The 17008-nt window shown below is 41.1% G+C and overlaps 1 protein-coding gene across 2 annotated transcripts in view; it reads right to left on the bottom strand.

Annotated features, from left to right (window-relative positions):
• TRPM7 (transient receptor potential cation channel subfamily M member 7) overlaps positions 1-17008 on the bottom strand; it is a 2096104-nt gene that overhangs the window by 1972080 nt on the left and 107016 nt on the right. For both annotated transcript variants that reach the window (XM_085644243.1, XM_085644244.1), the window contains exon 2: positions 4455-4534. In XM_085644243.1, the coding sequence (XP_085500369.1) occupies positions 4455-4534 (80 nt within the window). The remainder of the gene's footprint in view (positions 1-4454; positions 4535-17008) is intronic.

The raw sequence follows: 17008 nt of genomic DNA, 5'->3' as shown, positions 1-17008 counted from the left end.
TCACTCTGACATAGGTTCTATTTTAATCTCTGATCATGCCCCGGTTTCCTTAAGTCTAGATTTACTCCCCCCCCCCCCCCCCACCCCCCCCATGAAAGGCACTAGGAGATGGAGGTTTAATAACTCTCTTCTATTGGATCCCAACTTTACACAGGCCTTTCTTGAATTTGCCTCTATTTTTTTATGACAATGATTCTTCCCAGATATCTCCTTCTCTTATTTGGGACACCTTTAAAACTGCCTCTAGAGACTTCATTATTTCATTGGTTGCCCAAAAAAGAGGTACAGCCTCTCAATCTATACATTTACTTAACACTCAAATTACACGGCTAGAACATTCCTTTTATTTAACTAAGAAACAATCTGACCTGGATAATCTTATTAGGTCCAAACTCTCCTTTAACAAGCTCTCCACTGAATCTGCAAATTTATTTTTACTTAAGTCTAGTGCTAAATATTACAGCGCACAGAATAAAGCTGGTAATCTCTTTGCTAATTATCTCAAAGTTAAAAAAGAACATACTAAAATTGACTCCATTGTTACTTCCTCTAACGTTACAGTCCATAAATATGAAGATATCCTAGCTGAGTTCACTGATTTTTACCAAAAACTATATACACCTGAATCCTCACCTTTACTGTCTGACATTACTCATTATTTGTCCTCCATTCCTTTGCCCTCCTCTTCAGATGTTGATTTCTCCCCATTGGAGGCTGATATACAACCTAGAGATATTCTGGAGTCCATTCAGGTTCTTAAAAGAGGTAAAGCACCTGGTCCAGATGGGTTTACCATAGAGTTTTGCTCTCATTTTTCCTCCCTGCTTATCCCTAAACTTCACCAGTTATTTTCCTTTTTTTTTACATCACAGAAATCTGAAGGATCTTTTCAAGAAGCTCTAATCGGTCTTCTGCCCAAAGAAAATAAAGATCACACTTTATGTAAAAATTACAGACCAATCTCTTTAATTAATCTAGATTATAAAATTTTCGCAAAAATTCTTGCGCTTAGTTTGGAAAACATTTTACCAAAATTAATTAGTAAAGAACAATGTGTTTTTATCAAAGGCCATCACCTTTCTGACAATACCCGTCTCTCTTTTAATGTTCTAAGTAAATCTAATTCTTATAAGAAATCATTAGCAGCTGTTGCGTTAGACACTGAAAAAGCTTTTGATAGAGTTAATTGGCAATTTATCTTTTCTTCTCTCTTGGTTTTGGTCCTAAATTCCTTTCATATCTCTCACTACTTTATTCCTTTCCCAGATCTTTTATTTTAGCCAATGGTCTTGTCTCTTTTTCTTTTCCTCTTCTCAGAGGTGTCCGGCAAGGTTGTCCACTTTCTCCCCTTTCATTTATTTTAGCATTAGAACCCTTTTTAACAAAAATTTGTATCAATGAAAAAATTTCTGGTTTTCCTTATGGTGATAAACATCTAAAGATTTCTGCTTATGCAGACGACATTCTTTTATTTATTTCTAATCCTCAAACTTCTCTGCCGAGGTTTCTATTAGAGGTCTCGGAGTATGCACTGGTATCAGGTTATAAACTTAATGTGGATAAATGTGAGATCCTCCATCTAAATAAAGTCAGCATGAAGGTAGTATTTATCTTCTTCTTTTCACTGGAGTCCAACTAATATCAAATACCTCGGCCTTTGGTTTACACCTTCTATTAAAGATACTGTAGCATTAAATTTAAAAAATCTGCTAATAACCCTCACCACCTTTACTGACAGATGGCATCCCCTGTTCTTATTTGGTGGGGTAGATTAGATTCTATCAAAATGTTAGTCCCAATAATTTAATTTTTCTTGTCAAACCTCCCAGTTAATATTCCTAAATCTTGTTACAAAAATATTTATTCTATATTATCAAATTTTTTATGGCAAAATAAACCAGCTAGGATGTCCTTTTACAAACTTAAGTCTCCTAAACATTTAGGTGGTGTTAATTTCCCTGATTTCTCCTCGTATCACACCTCATTTTTTCTCACACACTCTGCCTCTTTCATTTCTGATCATATACCTGATCCCTGTTCAGTGTTTGTGGGTAGAGGTTGAATCCTCCTTCTTTCATCCTTTAACGTTTGAGGAATTTGTTTTGTTAACACACACCCCAAAGAAATGTTCTCTTCCCATCCTTAAGAATACTCGCAAAATCTTTCGTCCTATCATTTTGGACGATTTGGATGATCGTGCTCGCTTTTTACAATCTCCTATTTGGTATAATAACCATATAAAAATCAAAAAATAGGACTCTTTTTTGGAGTGATTGGTTAGATTTCGGTCTTAAATGGACTCACCAGCTTTTTCAAGATGGATCTTGTATTCCCTTTTCTGCTCTTCAAACTCGTTTTTCTCTTCCCCTATCTTTTCAAATATACATTATTGAGAACGACTGCTCAAACTGCTTATGATGCCCTTACACTTTCCTCCACACATTCTAAATCTTCTTCTATTGCTTTATCATTTTTATATTCTTCTCCCTCCGCTTCCCAGATTTATAAGAAATTACGGGATAATTCTATCACTCGAGAGAAGTCTATTATGGAATGTGCTTGTGAATCAGATCTAGATGATTCTTTCTCCATTTCCACCTGGGATAGCATTTGGACCAAAATAAGGAAGTCCTCTAGAGCAGCAAATACAACTCAAACTTAATTTTTTATATATAATAGCCTTTTGATTACCCCATCCAAATCACATAAAATTGATCCTTCTATCCCGTCTACCTGCTGGTCCTGTTCTGCCTTAGTAGCCGATCTGAACCATGTTATTTACATGTCCTGCTATCCATAATTTCTGGGGTAAAGTGTGGCAACAAATTAATTTAAAAAATTCTTCAAATTTTCCCTTTCCCATATTTTCCTTGGTAGCATTTCACAGATATGGTCCTCCTTTAATATTAACACATCCATTGTTGATTTACTTATAGCTGTAGCATTCCAACAAATCACGAAGGCGTGGAAGGATACCTCGAATGTTTCTTTTCAAGCCTGGTGGTATGGTGTTTGTTATAACCACAGACTAGACAGGGCCTATGTTCATCCCATTACTCTTGCTATTAAGCGGGACTTATTATGGTTGCCCATCACTAACTTCCTGAATATATCTGCCCAATCCCTTCCTTTACATATTCCTTGCAATGAGGAAGTGTCCAAACCTCCTTGAAACTGTTATTATTAATGATTGTTGATTATTACCTGTGTTTTATATCCTGCTATTTTATAAGTTTTTTAATAGAGTAATTACTTTCGTTCAGTTGTTATATTTATCATACATCGTTTTAATATGTTATTTGATATATCTCTCTTTCTTTTCTTCTTTTCCTCTCCTTTGTTTCTTTCTCATTTTTATGAAACTTTTTGCAATTTGTTCCATTTATATAATGTATGCTACTATTATTATGGCTCTCTGTTCATTAACAAAATGTTCTTTCAAAACTAAAAAGGATTGAAACTTATGAACTGAAAGTAACAAAGGGATACCCGTGTCAAAAGCACGTAACCCACTCACATATTTACATAAAATACAAATCTGTGGTCTGCATGTTAAACTATGTGCTCTTCAGCAGGCACATTAAACCTCCATTCTATTTCTATACTGTGACTGGAAAAAACTAAGAACTCTCCTGGAACTGCACTAACCACCGGAGTTATCTTATTATTATAATGCCATGAATTGCTGGCACACAAAGATCTCTGCAGAACAGGAGTCTTATCCCTGTAAGCCATTTTAAATGCTGCCACTTTGTGACCAATTAAGTATACTAAAACAGATTTACTGTCACATTTGTCATGGTCATGTTCATGTTCATTGCAGAAGATTTTATTTTTTTAAGTAAGTTGACTGCCAGACTCATGACTCTGTCCCTCATGACTTTCTTCACAGTCTTTCCTCTGTCACACCTTGACCCCTAATGTATGGGTTCCCAGAGTAAATGCTTTCGAATTGCAGCACTGGTTACCATTCTTGCTGTGGCACACGTTTCCACTGACAAAAAAGTCACGTTAAAAATAAACTTGACATTGGGGGACATTCCTTGTGATGGATGGAATTGCCTTGCAATGGAACATACCAGACTTATGGAAAGGATTAGGTCGACTGATATAGTGTGTGGCAAGCTTAATGTGCCCCTTTATAATTTGAAAGTGAAAATATATTAAAAAATAATAAATGCTACAATACTTTTATATTAATCCTAAATATTACAGTGGAGCTTCATAAACAGTATTTCCAGTTTCTGATACTTTGCCCACACCATATCAAAAATCGCACATACCCCTTCTTTAGACTACTACTTTCTGACTAAACACACGGTGCCGGTTCCTTAAAGGGAGTTTGTAGTTAAAACTCCTCCCCTCCACAGACTGTAGCAGTGGGCCATGAAATGACTAAGTAAACATATTACGTGCATGTTCTAGCGAAGTGATCGCGTTTTTTTACCACGTACCTGTGAGGATCCTTTGAGCTTGGAATAAGATATGTGCATTCTCGCTTGTTGAATGTGTTTTCGATCCAGGATTTCTGGGACTAAAACAGAAAATAAGAATGATGAGTAAAAAGAAGATTCTTAAGCATTTAAATATATAAATGACCGCTGTGTTCACTGACAGACATTCTAAAAAAATTATGAACATGTTACTGGTGTTTGACGACAAGAATAGCAGATTGACGCCTACAAGAGTAAAAGTGGATCAGAGAGGGGGTAAATTAATCCGGAAATGTTTGCAACTCGATACTTTCTTTTGCTCAAGCGCCGGTATCTGACTGAGGCCATTTTATGGAGAGAAAGAAAATCACCTCTTAATGTAAATTCTATGTTCGCCCTGTGCCAATTACAGCCCCAGACCTGCTCTCGGAAGCTCTGAATGTGTGCCATGATCAGGTAACCCCAATACGTCAAAGACACAGAATGTGTCTTGGCAGAACACATTCTTTGGTGGGACTGCAACTCAGAACTGCCTAGTCAAATGTTAGTGACTGATGACCTACAGGTCACAGATTACAGGAAAGCTGGTCAACTATGCCATAGTGAGCCTGCACCAGAGCCGAATACTCGGACCTTCTTTCTCTCTTTAACGAATCCTGTAGTGTGCATTCCAGTAGCGTTATTTCTTATTCATGTGCCAAATTACTTTTTGGTGCGATTAAAGTATTTGTTTTCTTTAAAAGAAAGTGGACTGGACATTCACTTATTGTACCCATTGTTTGACTGTTTGAATTCTGAATCTCCAACCCCACATTACATATCTGAGATTCTTTGGACTGCTCGCTCTCACTACCCTGTGAGTCAATTGTGTTACAGGTGCACTTGGCTCAGTTTGCAATGCCATAATAGGATGAACCCCAAGACATCAGTAGTAAACGCCATAATCCCCCCTAAACAGATTCCAAAATATGTAAATGAACATTTCAATCTGTACCATGCAGAAGTATTAGCCAAATAGGGCTACTCATACAATTTTACAACAGTTGTTGATTTTCAAGACTACCTTGGAGGTTTATAAATTCACAAAAGTCAGAAACCTACTTTAAACAAAAGAAGACAACTAACATCGGTAAACACTGTTTTTAAGGCATGGCTATGTAAAGTGTGCCCTCCATGCTACATACGCACATTCGCAGACTTGGAAGTCTTTCACTTGCATAAGTTTATGAAAGCGTAGAGACCATAGGACAGTACTGAACGTGAAATGTATCACATAAACACGTGTGCTCAGGAATTTCACATTCTGAGGCTTTATTTAAAGAATTGCTTTGGAATAGGTCACTCACATAATTAGTCTTTTGCGGATTGAAAATGCATCGGTCGGCATACTGTAAAAACACATTGATTTACATTACAGTCGAAACAAAAGTTGCTAGAACAAATGGACTAATCAAAAACAAAAAATACTGGAAGATGTACAAAAGACTGCAAGGGTGAGTATGCAACTAATTTGCTGCTAACGCGTACAGTATTAAAATGTCCTGAAAATAGAAATAGTGACTCAATAGCAAAGATATTTCCATTAATATGATAATTTTTTGTTATCCAATTTTATTGGTATTTTGTGTAACAAGATAATCAAATTAACTTTTGTATCACTGTGACGTGCAAGACATTTCATTACAATTATAAGTATAATCCCCCTCTCTAGTTGGTATAAAAAGGAAAGGGCCAGCCCTTTGTGCCATGAGCAATCAGTCCAATGAGCCCGTCCATTTGCCCCAAATTCGTTCATGTTTGTTCGGCTACCCTCTTCCCTCATATACCGCTTTTTCTTGGACAGCACACCAGTCCACTCCCTTGTGCCATTTCGAAATAGACGGCGATTTTGAGCCCTTGCAGGCCACTGTAATATCCCTTTTAACAATCAACATGACTGTTCCCAGGAACAACTGGACGCTCTGGAGACATCCATCCATCCCCTCCATCACCCCCAGGAGAAGAGCAAGAGGACTAAGGGGGACTTCCCATCCCAATATGCCACCCAGTTCAGCTACGAGTGATGCCCAGTATTTGGATACGACGGTGCAGGACCAGAATATATGGAAGAAGTCGGCTGGTTTGCCTTCACAGCGTGGACATTGCCAGGCTGGGAGAAACCCCGCTTTGTGTAACCGCGCCGGTGTAAGATATGCGCAGTGAAGATAATGTCTGGAACAGGCAGAGTCTGGCGGATATAGTAAGTGTTCTGGGATTAATAGGATACTTTATTGCACATATTAACATTCACAGTATATATATATTATAGTTACTCCAAATGTCTGAATGTGCAATACAGTTCCATATAAACGGCTACTAGCACTCTAGACCACTTGTTGGTTTCATGTACGAGTTATCCTGCTCAGGTAAAAACAAAAACTTGAATCAAGTTCAAAATGCAATTGAACAAAGTGATTAGTGTTTATTTTAGTCAAGCACGATGCAATTTAAAACATCTCTACAACAGATATTGAATATAATTACAAAGAGAGACCAGCTCTAGTTAAAATTGCGTTTTTAAAAAGCATCTCAGCGATAATTGCCAAAAAAGCTTTTTCTTAAATTGCCATTTCACTTTCTGTCTAATGAAAACGGGCATTCTATTAGAGTACATGTGAGTTCATATTAGGTGCTCTTAGTAAGCAGTCTAAGAAAAACTCGTCTTGAAATTAGCCGAACCAAAACACGTTTATAAAGACGACTATGTAAATAATTGAAATCTACGTTAAATTACAGATGCTGCTTTTGCCTGAAACATAAAGTATTTTTAATTTTCGTACGCCTTTTCACCAAGTCACTCCGATCTAGTAGGTTAATATGAAACTATGGTGACACACTACTTACTGCATTTTACCGGCTATCAACACCTGATGTTTTAATGTACTTTTCTAAAACGAGTGAAATGACACCAAAGAGGAAAAAAATCTAAAAGTAGGTTGGAGGAGCTGAGCAAGTGCGACGGCTAAAAGAAAAGCTACAATGTAGTAAAGGGATTCATTTTAACAGAACGAGGTCCGGAACTACAACCATCGAAAGGTAAAACCACCAGAGCAATGTATATTTTAAATCTTTTGAACTACTACAGATGTAAAATCTTCCCTATTATTATATGTTGCATTTGTCAGGATATAAACGCTTAAAATGTCCAACAAGCCCATTATCGGCGCAATGCAGACATCACACTCATTAACTCAGACATACGCAAACAGAACTGATTTTATTTTGCAAACTTCTCTAACTTAACGATAATTACAAGCTAAAAACCAAACGGATTAAAGCATTTCTGATCGGTATTTATAAAAGCTATATACGAAAAATACTCTTTCTTGTCCCTTGTATATATTTATCTTTAGTTTAAAACTGTTCACAGGTACTAACACAACATGACCATTTCACACAGTTGAAAACCTGCAAGCAAACAAGAGATGCATTTCTAAAAGTATGTCTTCTACGCGGAGCGTCACTGCTACCGAAGAAAAAAACATTTGAGATTGCAAATTTGTTGCACAAGGAGAAGGAGAGTTTGGAATTTCCCGTTGTGAAATGATCAGCACACTTACAATAATAAATAAAATATTTAACATTTGTGAATCGTAATTTATATAAAATCGATATTAAAAGTGCACTACTTGATAGCGCATACAAAGAAAGTGTGGACAAAGATGATCTCTTTCTGGGGTCAAAAAATGAACGCATGAATGCCATGTTTATATCACCGCAATGCATTTATATTTATTTTTATAACACTGGTTTGCTTAGGATAATAATTTACTCCGCACGGCAGCTATGCAAGGCATGCTTACAGTATTTCAATCCACTTCTATTCCTTTTTTTATGAATGCTCATTAGTTAAGAATAAAAAAAATATTAAAAGTTCCCACTGAACACTGCAGTGTTTCTTGCAAAAAGAATTCAGCAAACCGGTTTCCACGTTCAACCAACCAACTTTACACTTGAAAACTATACGTTCTGCAACCTGCAGTATGTATGGTATTTAGAAACTTACACTTTAAGGCAGAGTGTGACTAACTTTCCAAACAGAGTACTCAAAACATTGTTAAAATAAATCTTTTACCAATCGTGAAAATATGATAACGGAAGCAGTTTGTGTATGAGAAAACTACTACAGACCTGAGTCAAAGCCTTCACAAATGTTACGCATAACTTCAGCAATTCTCATTTTTTAACTAAATACACTGCTGTTTCAAGTACATGAAATAAAACATTAACCTATATCATCGGCAGTTATAGCAAATCATTTACAATACCTGATCAAGATACGAGGTAGTTCTGATTTTATCTTTCCTGTAAGCCATAGCAGACGACAACTAGTAAGTCAGCACCGAGAGTATTCACTCTGCTTCGATTAGAGGCTTTCACCACGGCAGGTTACAGCACGAGGAAGACACCAAAGCGAAGAATGATATCATGCCTAAAAATTACCACTTAGCAAACAGCACATTAGCATTTACGTGGGCAACCATAGTTATTTACCTCATCAGACATCCAGCCTAACTTCAACTATTTTTGTTACGCTGTAATAACCAAGTTGTGATGAAATATACACGCACCTGAGGCTTTTGAAGGATCACATTATTCAATTAAGTAATTTCCTTAAAAGTTATCCACACAGAAATAATCTAAAAGAAGAAAAGAAAATGATCTTGTCTGTAGCACATTTACAACACCCTTCACAGAGGCAATTATGTCAAACATTGGCAAAGCCAATAGGTCTCGTTTTGACTAAGGTCCTTTTTGCTTTCCAGGGCTGATTTTGTTTGTGAATGCTTTTTATATCAAGTCAAGTCAAAAAAACTTTATTTCGGCCACAAGGGCCATAAAAGCAAGAATACAATACAACAATTTATATGTAAAAAGCAAAAGCAGATCACATTTTAACCACCAGGACAGAGTAAAATAATCAGATTAAAATTTTCACATTATTAAGAGTTGGTGGAAAGTTTCCTGCGCTGAAACCATACAGCATTAAGAAAACGTGAAACTGCGAACACAATTGGGGGATGGGTGTCGTATTTTAAGACTCGCAGGGCATTAACACAGTCTCTAAAACCAAGGTTCCTACAAATCGATTTTACCCAACGTTTCCTATGGGTAAGGTACGCTGGACAAACAAAGAACATATGAATTTCATCCTCCAGTTTGTAGCCACATGCAGGGCATGAAATACTATTGTTAATGTCCCATCTAGAAGTAAAGGACCTGAGTGGTAGGGTACCCATTCTAAATTGAACATATAATTTCCTGGCTACAGGAGGGAAAATCAGATCCAAAAATAACTCCCTCCCATAGTTCGGTTTAATCTGAAGAAACTGTTCAGTCAGCCTGCCTATATTAGGATCCATGTGCAGGCGTGTTAGATGAAAGTATCTTAGTTCTTCAGCAAGATTGGTTTTAGAAACAGATAGGCAGGAACCTTCTGGGGTATCCCAGAGTTCCTGGCGACCAATCTTGAAACAAGTTTCCCTAACGTGGGTTAACCAAGGAATCTTCATGTGTTTAAGTGTAGGCCAGAGATCCAGAAATTCATCTCTAAAAATTTCCAGGTCTGGATTAGACCATAGTCTCTTCCAATAGTGGACAGGCCGGGCCGCCACCACTTCTTCAATAGGAAGCAGTCCCAGATCTAGTCTAATTGGGACCAGCGGGGTGCTAGGGGGTAAACTTAATAGTTTCCTGATAAAGGAGTTTTCGACCCTCGTTAGACTATTTTGGAATGGCCCCATAGTTCTGCTCCATAGGTAGAGGCAGGTCGGGCTTGAGTTTTAAAGATTTCTACCACTGGAGCCGCTGGTTTAAAAACCGTGCCACTAAACAATCTAGCCATACCTCCTGTGGTTTGGGTGAACTTGAGTGTAGAATTGACCACCTGGCCTCCCCAGCCAAGATCTTCTTGGAGTGTAATCCCCAAGTAAGTGAACGTTTTCACCCTTTCAAGGGGGATACCATTCAGAACTGGGCTGGGGCGAGTACTTTTAGGAGGGTTGAGAATCATAAATTTCGTTTTGGCAAGGTTGATCTCAAGGCCTTTGTCACCACTGAAGTCAACAAAGCCATCTAAAATTCGCTGGATTCCCATGGGAGTGCGTGACAACAGCAGGGTGTCGTCAGCGAACATTAGGGCAGGAACCTTGCCCGAGGCAAGCCTAGGAACATCAATATCTTTGAGGGCTAAAAGGTGTTTTATGAGTCCATTGATGTATAGGCAAAACAACGTAGGAGCTAACACGCATCCTTGTCGAACTCCTCGGCTAACAGGGAAGCGGTCGGAGAGTTCGCCATACTTCCCACATCTAACCTGGGCGAAATTGGCCTTGTGTAAGTTCTTCAAAACATCCAAGAGATAGGGGGGAATGTTGAGCATTTGCAGAACGGCCCAGAGCTTTTCTCTCGGAACCAGATCAAATGCTGACCTTGGGTCAACAAAAATGAGGTAGAGGCTGCCACCCTCTACTCTCACAGTCTTCCAGAATATAACCTGAAGACGAAATATCTGGTCAAGGGTTGAAGTACCCTTCCTAAAGCCGGCCTGCAAAGTGCTTAAAACGTTATTTTCTTCTTCCCAGGCCTGCAATCTATTCAAAATTATGCGCCCGAATAGTTTTTGGGTCGTATCAATTAGACTTATCGGGCGATAATTTGAGGGCTGTAGAGGACAGCCTTTTTTGTGAATAGGCACTATCTCCGCGCCACGCCAGGTTACTGGTGGCTCTGCACCATACAAGATGGAGTTAAAAAGGACACATAAGTAAGGAGCCCAAACCGTAGGTTCAGACCTAAAAAGATCGCCTGGGATTTTGTCCAGGCCCGGCGCTTTGTTAGGTATGAGCATAGAGATGGCATTTTCAACCTCCTTAATTTTAATTCGTGGGATAACTGCAGCACGACAAGCTGTATTAGGGGAAGAGTCAACTGGGGAAAGTAAATTAAGATCCGCTATAGAGTATAGGCCACCGAAGTGCCCTTCCCACACTGCAGGGGCAATATTAGAACCAGTGATGGCGTCAGAATCTTTCTTTCCATTGCTAACAATGGCCCAGAAAGTCTTAAAATCCTTATTCTGTAAAGATACTCTTAGCTCCTCCCACATTTCGTCTTCCCAAGACTTCCTTGCCCTGTTGGTCTGTTGTTTATAAAGGGCACGGAGTGATTTAGTTCTAAGTTTATCCTTTGCTTTTATTGCCACAATCAACTCAGTTTTTAGTTTCCTACATTCACCTGTAAACCAAGATTGCTTGTTGGGCACAGGTGCCTTAGGAGCCTCTGAACGAGAAAAAACGTCCAGAATTTTCATTGATAACTGAGTGTGGATAATAACGGGGCTGGATAAACTTTCCGCGGAAGAGCAGTCTAGCACAACGCCAGCCATTTCATTAAGGCAGGGAAGTGCCAATCTATAAGTTTCTGCCAGTTTCTCAGGACGCATGAGAATGCTGGACCATTTGACTCTTCGTTTATTATTATGGAGAGTTAAAGATTGCAAAGGCGGGAACACCCCACTGGCATACGTTGAAAATCCCCAATGGTCTGATTTTAATTTCAGGGTAAGGGCATTGTGGTCACTATCATCACGAACGACCACTCTGAAATCTAGGACCTTATTCCATGATTTTGTGTCGATCAGGATATAATCCAAGATCGACAAATGCCCAGCTCTGTTAAAAGTAGTATGTCCAGGCTGGTCGGATTTAAATCGGCCATTACAGGCCCTCAATGATAAAGAGAGGGTAAGAGAAAGAATTTGGAGTACTAATGGGGTCCAAGCTCTGACCGTAGGGATCATAGGGTCAGGGATATTTAAATGTGTGTCTTCCGCCACAGGGTCATTTTGAGCTGAGAGACTAAGTGGCTCAAACTGACAGTTAAAATCGCCGCCTACTATAACAGAATAATCTGGATCTAAAGTCAGAATAAAATCATTCAAAGCTGTAATGACCTTAGATTCGCCTCCTCCTGGGGAGGGTCTAGAATAGACATTTAGGAGAACCAAATGCCTGTTCTCAGGCAGGTCCAGTAGAACACATAAAATTTCATCAGATCCTGTTTGAAGTTGCCTGGCTTTAGCACCCAGGTGAATTGCAACCCAGGTGCTAAGACCTCCAGAAGGTCTCCCCCTGCCACTAGATAAAGCCAGAATGCCAAAAGAGGCAAACCCCTCTCGTTGGTAGTTTTCCGTGGCCCATGTCTCTTGTAACAAACAGATATCAAAGGTGTCCATAAAATTACCCCACTCATTGCATATCTGTTTGTTCTTTAGGCCAGCTACATTCCAAGAGATAAGGTTAACATCAGTTTTAGGCTCTCCTATGGTAGGGGCATCTATACTTAGGTTTGGGGAATCAGCTATAGAGGGAGGATTAGTACATAAGGCAAAGACATTATCCCCGGTGTAGGGGACAGTAGGGGAGTTCACGAGAGACACAGTCTGTGGTAAAATTTTAAAGTCCTCATCCGGATTTGAGTATAAAGTCGGGCTTGGTGGCACCATAGATGTAATTTTAGTAACTCCCCTGTCTGGTTCTCCTTGGGTAGATGGTTCAGCGTGGATCGACCCACTGATCGAACATGTATTTAGGACCAGTCAATCAACCTCGCTAAGACATCTAAATCGATTGTAATCCCCCAGATATAGGGAAGAGCCCTGTGGTTCATATCTAGTACTATGCCCACTACAAAATCCATTGCGACCCACACGTGTCCACCCTTGATCATAATCATGTTCCTGGTGTCTTCTGGGAGGGGGATAGAAAAAAGCTAGTGGGAGGGGCTTTATTAAAGATTCAGACCCCACGTGGGGAGAGTGAAGGATGAAAGAAACAGCACCTTTATCCCTCAGGGTTATAATCACACAATCCCCAGTAAGACCTTTTAGTATTGCCCACCCAGTGGACCCTACGAACCATCAAAATCTCACCCGAAAAATTTGGGGGGAGGGGTCTATGGTTTGTAAGCCAACTCACCACTTTGTTCTTGAGCGATGAGAAGGATTCGATGGTTCCTTCGGTAAGTTTAGGGACTCCCGTTAGAACTACAACAAGCGGGGCAGCCTCTGGGGGGAGATTTGGAGGAAGATATACTCCAGCAATGGGAGCATTAGTGATAATGGTCTGGTGCAAATCTGGCTCTACCCTTCCTAGAGAGTTTATGTTTGTCACCGTAGAGGAGGGAGGGATAAAGCTACTAATGGGGAGTGTGGGAACCTGGGCTGGCAGTGTCGAGGGTGCGGGAGTATGTATAGGTAATTGTGAAATTGAAGCGCTTGTACTCTGTAATGCAGCGACATTACCCCGCCCCCTTTCAGAAGAAGATGGAACAATGGAGGGGTTGGAGTAAGACTCAATTACCCTTGTCAAATTAGCTATTCTATCCTCCAATTGGTCCAGTTTAGAACAAAGAGGATCAAGCAAAGATTTTAATAAAGCCTTTACATCTTTGTAAGAGGGTTCAGTATTTATGCCCATATTAGTATTAGAAGTAGGGGTAGCTAAGGAATGAAGGGAGGCCACCTGATCTGGACAAGTAGTCATAGTAGATACAGATCTACTTATAGCGACGGGAGACGCGCTAAAGTTTGTAGTGCTCTCAGGAACTGTATCAGTGCGAGGGGGAAGAACTGATGACTTGTGCAACTTATTTCTCTTTATTGGGGGGCCTTTATTCTTCTTAGGAATGGCTCCCTCCCTAGCAGCTCTAGAACGCTTCCTACCAACCAAACTGTTTTTAGTAGTGGGATTGGGATTGGGGCTTTTCACGGGCGATATCCTAGCATTAATCGTTCTGTGAGGACACTCATTATCAATAGGGGAGTTAAAAACAGGAGTAGCAGGAATAACAATAGTGTCTGTTTACCGGGCAGAGAAACATTGTCAGGCGTCCTTGCCTGGGCGATATGACCCAATGAGGATCTTTTGGCATTTTCAATGCCTATAGAGAGGCGCTTTTCAAGAACCGTTATCTCATTATTTAATAGAGAATTGGCTCGTATTAAAAAAGCATCTAAAGTCCCTGATACAGATCCACTGCTTACAAGACATTTACTACGTGTTTCCCTTGCTGCCATTTTAAGCTATGGTCACTGGAGATAGTTACAGCAGTACGAGACAACCAATGGGTAGCCGGAACGCTCAGGCAAATGAAAGAGATATGGCCCGGTCCGGTCTTACCCGGTCTGTAACGGGCTAGAACGGGCCCGCCCTTGGCCCGGGCTTCGCCCCGGACTACGCCCCGCACGCGTCCCGCTAACACGAGAACAGGCGAGGGTTAAATGGGCCGGAGTAAGGGGCGGGAAGAGGAGCCAGGTGCGAGTGATCAGCAGGAAAGAAAGCACTCTGGTCCTCGCAGTCCCGCAAATTAAATAAAGTCACAATTAAAAGCCCCGTGTAGTATAGTGGAAATCCGTGCTGTCCGCGCCAAGGTCCGCTGCGGGAAAGAGTTCTGGATGAGCCTGAGTGAAAGCAAGGTCCTGCGCCTGCGAGCGGCTCCCGCGAAGCGGGGGCCGCGAGGCGTGAAGTACTGGCCGGAGTGAGAGGCGAGAAGAGGAGCCAGGTGCGAGTGATCAGCAGGAAAGAAAGCACTCTGGTCCTCGCAGTCCCGCAAATTAAATAAAGTCACAATTAAAAGCCCCGTGTAGTTTAGTGGAAATCCGTGCTGTCCGCGCCAAGGTCCGCTGCGGGAAAGAGTTCTGGATGAGCCTGAGTGAAAGCAAGGTCCTCTCTTAAAACTGTGCTTTTGTAACCACGATAGAGTCCTCGAAAACCCTCTTGGCGCAATGTGTCGACAAGCTTCTGATAAGTTGTAGATGACGGACACACCTGTGCCCTCTGCTTAATAACTTCGGAAGGGACCCTTATGAGACATGCAACCACTTCACCAAGAGAGGCAGCTGCCATGTGCGTTACTGGGGACAAGTAAGACGATGAACCGGAACTGAGCAAGACCTTTCCATATTCATAGGTAACAAAAAAGGCTGCAGCATTAGGGAAGGATCCAATGGCGGTCGACGGGACACCGGCATAAATCCCACGGAAGCCCCCTGCGTGGAAAAAAACCTTGTGGGCTCTGGAGTCGCGTTTTGAAAGTGTCAAGCGGGAATAACAACAAGTCAACACAAACCCCGGCTATGCCTCCTGCAAAATGTTGGCAGCGGTGTCATACAAAAAGGAGCACTCACGGTAAGAGAGACCAGGTATGCTTTGTATGAAAATAGCCAGTGTCTACAAGCCAAAATGTGTACTTTTTTTTTTTTTTTTTTTAAAGTAAAAGCTCACACTGCACCAGTTGTCCATGGCAATTCACGGAACTACTTATAGTTCGTATATGCACATTGTGCAAGAGCAGAATGCGTCACTCACACTTCGGTAAACCAAAAGGCACAAAGATAGCTGAATCTGTGTAGTATGCTGTGGTAAGCGTTAATAAAATAGCAGAATGTCATCACTCACACTTCGGTAAACCAAGAGGTATGAAGATAGCTGAATCTGTGTCGTATGCTGTGGCGAGTATAAATAAAATGTTTTCGATGCTACAGCAGTCTAATGGATGAAGAGGGATGAATGAAAACACCTTTAAGCATGTATGTAATGGGGGGGTACGGCTTAGGAGCCTGACAAGATGGCCGCACACCGCTAAAGTTCCGGCGGCCCTGCCATAGAAAATATGTAATCTAACAGCGAAATGCATCTACATCACACCATTGGTGCAGTGACCATTCTCCGTGGCCCCTGCTGCACTACCAGGGGGGGTCTATGCACCATCGCTAAGCTACCGGACGGCTGGCGCTAGCCCAGAGGAAGTGCAGCCTGGTCCCATGGGGCGCACAACTTGGGCATGAGCTCTGCAGTTGGACGGCCGCGCCGGCGTGCCCGTGTGTTTGTAGGTGCGGAGAAGAAAGGGCAGGCCATCCACATACGGGCTGGTGGGGACAGCTGGGATCTGTCCAGGCAAATGGGCAACTCAGCTCTGCCTGGCACAGAGCACAAACAGAGTTGATCGTGGTGGGCCACCTGCTGAAGTGGAGGACCGCTGGGGCAGCAAATCTGGGCATAACCGCGTCAGTGGTGGTGAGCTGTGACTGCGCCCCTGTGACGGAACACCTCACTGGCTGGGAGCAGAGTCTGGGAAGTAATAATGACCATATCTTCCCCCTTCCTAAATCCCAGACAACACCACTGAAGTAGGTTCACAAGGCGTGTGGGCCCCACTTTTTTCCTCCCCCACCCCGGCCCAGAGGGCCTGGATTAAAGTGATTGCCGGAGCCCTGAGTTTAGGGTGACCAGATTCTATTACAGGATTGGAGGCTTCGGATTATGCATTCTCTTTCTTTTACTGAAACATACAGCAGCCAATAAAAACGTTTATAACATATAAACAAACTACATATCCCAAAATGCCATGGTACTTAATCAACAACCATAGAAACTAGCCTTATAAATGATGCTCTTCATATGAACACTTCCTCTTTCTTTGCTGCTCACAGCAGAGTTAAGTGCTTCAGTAAAATTATTCTTTGAGTTTGATTG

This window comes from Triturus cristatus, chromosome 3_1 (genome assembly GCF_964204655.1).
Source record: "Triturus cristatus chromosome 3_1, aTriCri1.1, whole genome shotgun sequence".
NCBI classification, from domain to species: Eukaryota; Metazoa; Chordata; class Amphibia; order Caudata; family Salamandridae; genus Triturus; species Triturus cristatus.
This window is presented reverse-complemented; position numbering and strand designations above follow the sequence as displayed.